The sequence below is a fragment of the Syngnathus floridae genome, chromosome 6, assembly GCF_059516105.1.
Source record: "Syngnathus floridae isolate MCC-2025c chromosome 6, RoL_Sflo_1.0, whole genome shotgun sequence".
NCBI classification, from domain to species: Eukaryota; Metazoa; Chordata; class Actinopteri; order Syngnathiformes; family Syngnathidae; genus Syngnathus; species Syngnathus floridae.
In genome coordinates this window covers 3,301,772-3,308,535 of record NC_142418.1, presented here as the reverse complement: position 1 = coordinate 3,308,535, position 6,764 = coordinate 3,301,772, and the positions used below count along the sequence as shown (strand labels likewise).

The 6,764-nt window shown below is 42.2% G+C and overlaps 1 protein-coding gene across 3 annotated transcripts in view; it reads right to left on the bottom strand.

The window, feature by feature from the left end:
- The window catches only part of sntb2 (syntrophin, beta 2), a 180,702-nt gene that overhangs the window by 109,362 nt on the left and 64,576 nt on the right, over nt 1–6,764 (bottom strand). For 2 of the 3 annotated variants that reach the window (XM_088377782.1, XM_088377780.1), the window contains exon 3: nt 4–232. In XM_088377782.1, coding sequence (XP_088233908.1) covers nt 4–232 — 229 coding nt within the window. The remainder of the gene's footprint in view (nt 1–3; nt 233–6,764) is intronic. The other variant, XM_088377781.1, reaches the window with a different exon arrangement.

Sequence of the window (6,764 nt, the reverse complement as noted above, 5' to 3'; positions counted from 1 at the left end):
AACTTTTATTAATTTAGACACCTGTTCAGCCAACCACCCTATGTGTCTCAGGTGAGGCTGTGTGGCGATGGTTTTAGAGGCTCCCAGGTAAGCATTTATGAGAGCCAGCGTCTGTGGGAGCAGGGCAGCAATGTTGGTGTGGATGGCAGTGAACCAGGAGTTGGCAGTGGGGGCATCTTTACAGCGAAGTACCACTGTGTGCAGTCCATCTGGGGAATGGAGCTCCAACAGTCTGAAAATGAAGAAAGGCAAAATAAATTGTCTGGTGTCATACGGAAACCGTCTATCTCCAAATCCATAAACTTAGGGAGCCAAAAGAGGACCCCCCCCACCTAAAAAAACATGTTTGTTAATTCATTTACCATATTTTCCAGACTATAGTTGCTCCGGAGTATAAGTCATACCAGCCATAAAATGCATAATAAAAACGAAAAAGACATATACAAGTCACACCGGAGTCGCATTGTTGGGATAAATTTATTTGATAAAACCCAACACCAAGAACAGACATGTCACCTTGAAAGGCAATTTAAAATATAAATACAATAGGCAACAACAGGCTGAAGGTACGGTATGCTAACGCTACATAAACACATAAAAAAGGAACTGAGAAATTGTCTGACGTAACAAATTAGAGTTATAGATTTATTCAAATAGCCATAGCATAAATACAATGCTAACAAGTTTATCGAACCATCCATGTCACTCCAAATCATTAAATCCAATGAAATCTTCATCCTCTGTGTCACTTATAAACAACACCGCTAACCTCAGAAGCAGAAGATGCAGTGCTTCCTCTTCTATGTGGTTTACGTCAGACTCATCGTCAGTTGCAGTTCCAGTTATTCCACAGGCCGAGAGCGCCCTGATGCGGTTTAATGTGAAAATAACATGTGAAATGATATAATGTGTTAATAATTTCACACAAAAGTCGCTTCTGAGTATAAGTCGCACCCCCGGCCAAACTATGAAAAAAACTGCAACTTATAGTCCGGAAAATACGGTCCATTGCATCATCAAAGTAAGCGAGCCATTTTCAACACTTAATATAAGTCAATACATTGTAACATTAACATGCTCACAGGGGAACTAACCAATCATATCGAATTGTGAAAAACAATAGGAAATTGACCTAATTTAGAAATAAGAGGTTTAGGAGGAGGGGAAAAAAGTCAGTTGTTGAGGGGTCTCCCTGCTAAACTTTAAAAATGACTTCCTTAAATACCACAATGTTATTTGTCGAAGCACCGTGCAATTGTACGTCCATGAAGATGGTTCTGGATCAAATAATGAGCGATTCCAAGCCCAAAGTAAGTGCCACATCAACTTGCCCAGCCACCTGGGCAAATACGGCTACGGACGCTACCAAACAAGCTAAAATGGCTGCCAGTAGCTCTGAAGGTAATGGCTCTTCAGTGGTCTCCCTAGATGCTTTATCCATGAGTCTACTTGTTGCTGAATTACCACAACTGTTATTTGTAGGTGCACCGCGTAATGTTACTACAGTGAAGATGGTTTTGGATCAAATAATGAGCGAATCCAAGCCCAAAGTAAGCGCCACATCAACTTGCCCAGCCACCTGGGCAAAAACGGCTATGAACGCTAGCAAGCAACCAAGCAAGCCAAAATGGCTGCTAGTAGCTCTGAAGATAAGGGCTGTCTCCCCGGATGCTCTATCCATGAGTCTACTCGTTGCTGAACTGGGTAAACAAGGACTTTCGCTCACGGAGGACATGGCGTTGCCGATCCAAGATTCCGCGAGGCAGTGAATAGCTTTAATGGCCGCCTGATGATGACGGAAACTTTGACTGGAAATAACTCAAGGACGAAGACAAAAGTGGAACAAATTGAGGCTCTTAATAAAGTGTAACAAGTCTTGAAAACTGAGAATCGTTCCGAGGGTCAAGCTTCAGAAAATTAATGTTTCAGAGGGGAGTGAAAAAGGCCAGGATCCAACCAATTTTATAACAGAGTTGCTCATGGAAATCCTCGGCGCTGAAGTACTCCCCAATTATCCGGCGGTAGAGAGAGCACAACACTCTGTAGCCCAAACCCAGGCAAAATACGGCCCGCGGGCCATATCCGGCCCTTTGTGCGTCTCTGTCCGGCCCGCAATCATAAATTACATTTGATTACAACTTAATAAATAAAAGAACAGTGTCGTGCATGCAATACAACTGTGTTGCTTTTATTTTAAAAGGCGTCGCACTTCCGTGTGGTGTGTGAGCTGTGCGTAGGTGAACAGCGCGAAGTAATGCTGCCCTCAAAATGTGTGCTGACGCGACGACAAGAAAAGTTGACGAGTGCCGTGTTTTCAACAAGACATGGACTGCCAAGTATTTCTTTACAGAACTGAAAGGTAAAGCCGTGTGCCTGGTTTGTGGCACACAGGTCGCTGTGTTTAAAGAATATAATTTGAGTCGCCACTACACGACCAAGCATGAGGAAAAATACAGAAATCTGTCTAATAAAGAGCGCACAACAGAGGCTGATGCATTGCTAGCAAAACTGCAAGCCCAACAAGGACTTTTTATCAAAGTTCACACCCACAGAGATGCAGCGGTCAGGACAAGTTTTGTCATTTCCCGTAAAATTGCCAGAAAAAGTAAGTTTACTGACAGAGAGTTTATTAAGGAGTGCTTATTGGACTCTGTTGCGCTGATATGCCCGGAGAAAAAGAGCGCATTTGAGAACGTGTCACTCTTCCGACGTACCGTAACAAGGCGGGTTGAGGACACATTGATATGTTTCTATAAATGTGTTGTAATTCACAGTTTGGGGAAAAGTTAAAGAAGTTAAGAATAAATTGTACCTATTAATGATTTTTTTTATATGACCTATACACCACAATTTCACATAGCCTAATATAAATATAAACAGAATAATTCTAGTCTTCTAATTACCAGTAGCAGCTATTTAAGATAAATAATTTAGTGCATATTACAATGGAATAATGTTGAGCAGGTTTAAATTATCGTTGGTGTGGCCCTCTGACATAACTCAGGTTTTTCATGTGGCCCCTTGTAAAAGTTAATTGCCCACCCCTGCTCTAGCCCGTAAACTGGGGCCGTGAATAAAGCCTAGACCTTTTGTGGTCTGTTTTCACCATTTCCAAGTGAGGAAACGCTGGGCCCTGCAACATGACCTGAAAATCGGTGACGTCGTATGTTAACGATTTTCAAAGGTCAAGCGGTCACCTTAGCATCCCAGTGTCTTTTGTTAAGCAATTACCTTTTTTCAGCATTTCTTGAAGCCAATTCATATGCATATTTGAGTCTTTTCTTTAAATCACCTACATACTGCGAATGTGTCTTTGAATTGTGACCTTGTGAACTTAATCTAAATTATAGATCAATGGGGAGATTTAGCGCTGACATATATAAGTAGAAACGGAGTTTCGCCATTCACGTCATTTTTTGTACAATTATGAGCATGCACCAAAGGTCTCACATATTTCCTCCACTTCTCTTTTTTTTCTTCATCTAGGGTTCCTAAGAGGTCGAGAAGAGTCCAGTTGAACCTTTCCACAGGATTTCCCCTTGGGTGGTAAGGCGTAGTGCAGGGGTCGGCAACCCGCGGCTCCAGAGCCGCATGCGGCTCTTTAGCCCCCCCTTAGCGGCTCCCTGGAGCTTTTGAAAAATGTGTGAGAATGGAAAAATGTTTTTTGTTGTTGTTGGTTTCTTTTAAATATGGTTTTTAGATGTTAATCATGACACAAACATTTTTATGCTGTAAAAATGTATGTAGTTGTAAATATATTAAAATGCCGAATTTCAGAATGGCGTCAAACAGCCAAATTGCGTCATAGCCTGCGACACAGCACAGGTGAGTTGTTAACAAAGGGGTGTGAGAGAGTGATGGGCCATGGATTCAAAAGTCAAACAGAGAAAGATTGCTGATGAGATCAGAGGGTTTAAGAAAGACCGGACTGAACCATTTGCTTTCATTGCCAATGCCGAAGGATTGCCTGCATGTTTGATTTGTAATGAGAAGTTGTCAAATAACAAGAAGAGCAATTTGGAGCGACATTTTCAGCAAAAGCATGCTAAATTTGCTGCCGATCACCCAGTTGGAACTGAAAGGAAAGGTGCAATTGCAGTGGTGGTGGGGAAATTGGAGGACCGAAAAAACGGTTTCAAGAAGTGGATTGCATCTCCAAACTCTACTACTGCTGCAAGTTTTGTTGCAGCCCGGGAGATAATAAAGTTCGGAAAACCATTTGCCGATGGTGAGTACATGAAGGATTCATTCATTAAACTACCAGATTTTTCGGACATGAAAATCAAAACCGAGATCATTCAGAAAATTAAAGACATGCCTCTTGCCGCAAAAACAGTGAAGGAAAGGGTAATTAAAATGGCAAACAACATCAGCAAATCAAGGGCATCATTTCAGCTCCAGTTTTCTCAATGGCCTAGGACGAGTCGTGTGACGTGACCGATGTCGAACAGACAGCTCTGCTATGCAACGATGCAGGTACATGAACTCTAATGGGCCGCAACAAAACACAAGACATAAATATTGTAATGGAAGTTTGGCTAAACTTGAAGTAGCAATAGGCCAAACCTGGGCAAATTACGGCCCGTGGGCCACATCCGGCCCTTTGTGCGTCCCTGTCCGGCCCGCATGAGGCCAATTGTAATTTAAAAAAAATAAAATAAAAATTGTGTTGTGCGTACAATACAACTGAACAGCGCGAAGTAATGCTGCCCTCAAAATGTGTGCTAACGCGAAGAAAAGAAAAGTTGACAAGGAGCGCCGTGTTTTCAACAAGACATGGACTGCCAAGTATTTCTTTACAGAAATGAAAGGTAAAGCCATGTGCCTGATTTGTGGTACACAGATTGCTGTGTTTAAAGAATATAATTTGAGTCGCCACTACACTACCAAGCATTAGAAAAAATACATGTGTCTGATAAACAGGGCGCATCAGAGGCTGATGCATTGCTAGCAAAACTGCAAGCCCAACAAGGACTTTTTATCAAACTTCACACCCAGAGATGGAGCGGCTTTGTCATTTGAGGAAAAGTTAAAGAAGTTAAGAATAAATTGTACTGATTAATAATTGTTTTTTTATTTCACCTTTACACCACAATTTCACATAGCTTAATATAAATATAAACAGAATAATTGTATTCTTCTAATTACCAGTACCAAATGTTGGGAATAATATACTTTTTATCAGTGGGATCTATGTATCTACTTATGTGTGCAAGATTCCACGCAGTATGTGACAGTCTGGCCTCGTGATAATGACTTGGGGGCATATGGCCGGCTAATGACTGGAGTCACGAGTCGCGTTATACAATAAGCCCCATAGTTAGCTAGACATGAACAGATCATGAGATTGTCATGGGATGGCTGAAGCAGACAAAAGTCTTATTTAAGTTGAAGTCATGAGTCGACCATATTGCTCCGTCCATAAGAGTATACCTTTTGTTCTGTGGTCATGAGATGTAATTGTGGAATGTCCATCCTGTTTCGGGAAACATCCTGTCCATGTAAACTTGTCCCTTTTGTCTATTGTTTAAACCTCAATATATAAGGCATGACTGAACTGTCTGGGGGTGCGGATCTCAGCCACACTTGCTGTGTGTCTGGGGTGCATCCTTCTGCGCAGAAGAAAACGCTAAGCCAAAAAGACCTACCGCCTCTGAGATTGATTTCAGATAAATGTTGTGAACCCAACATTTTCTGGGGGCTCGTCTGGGATTCCTGAAAATCTGCTTGTTGATCCGAGGAGTGTTGAAGACGCCGAATCCGTGCACGGCAGAGGTCACAGGACGCCTGAAGGAAAGCCCTGGGGAGCAATGTTCATCCACCAGGCCGGCGTCCAGTTCAGCACCTCTCGGCAGCGATGATTGACGGAATCTTCAAAAGAAATCTCTGAGAGACTCGGTGAGACCTCTTCGTTGGCCGCGTGGTTGGGGTATTGTACTAGTCCCCAAAAAAAGGGTGCCCGGGTAAGGACGGCGGAGTGCTTGTTGTGAATTCCAAGTGATAGGAATTCGGTCTACAGATGGAACTTGTAGACGGAAATACACCTCGTTGTGTTAAGAAAATTCCGCGGTGTGAATGTGTGTGTGAATGGTAGCACGTATCACTCGCTATTGTGCTGCATGTAACATGGTGGGAAGAAATGGCGAATTTCTGTGGAATTCCTCACCAGAAAACTGGTTGAAGCAGGAAGTACCACAGAAAGTTGTTATCGCACTAAAGAAACATTCCATGTTTAGAAATCCCTATGATTTAAATGTTGAACTAAATTGATTAAAATGGGGGGCCGTCAAAGTGTTACTGACAATGTATCAGGGGATGAGAAGTATACGTTAAATAAGTTACCAAACTTGAGGCCGCAAGTATGATTGTCAGACAATGAAGCCAGAGTGCGCAGGCGCACTGTTAGGCGTGGCTCAAGCAGAGGAGCCTGAGGCAAAAGCTCCTTCTGCTCCTATGCAAAACATGCATCTAATTTAAAAGACCTGAACCCCCCCCCCATATAATAGCAAAATATGTCATGGTCAGTCAATTAGAACTCCTGTACAAACAAGAAGCATGACCAAGGCTGTTAAATTTCCCCAAAGTATAAATGACGCTGATGTATGTGAATGATACAGTTGTCAAACCTTATTGAAAGGCCACTAATGTGAGAAAAAATAAATAAAAATAGTAAAACCAAAACATCAAATAGAGGAAGACGTTTGCGCAGCATTGTTTGTTGATGTTGTTTGTGCACTGTGTTTTTGTTGTGGGCCTTTTTTTTT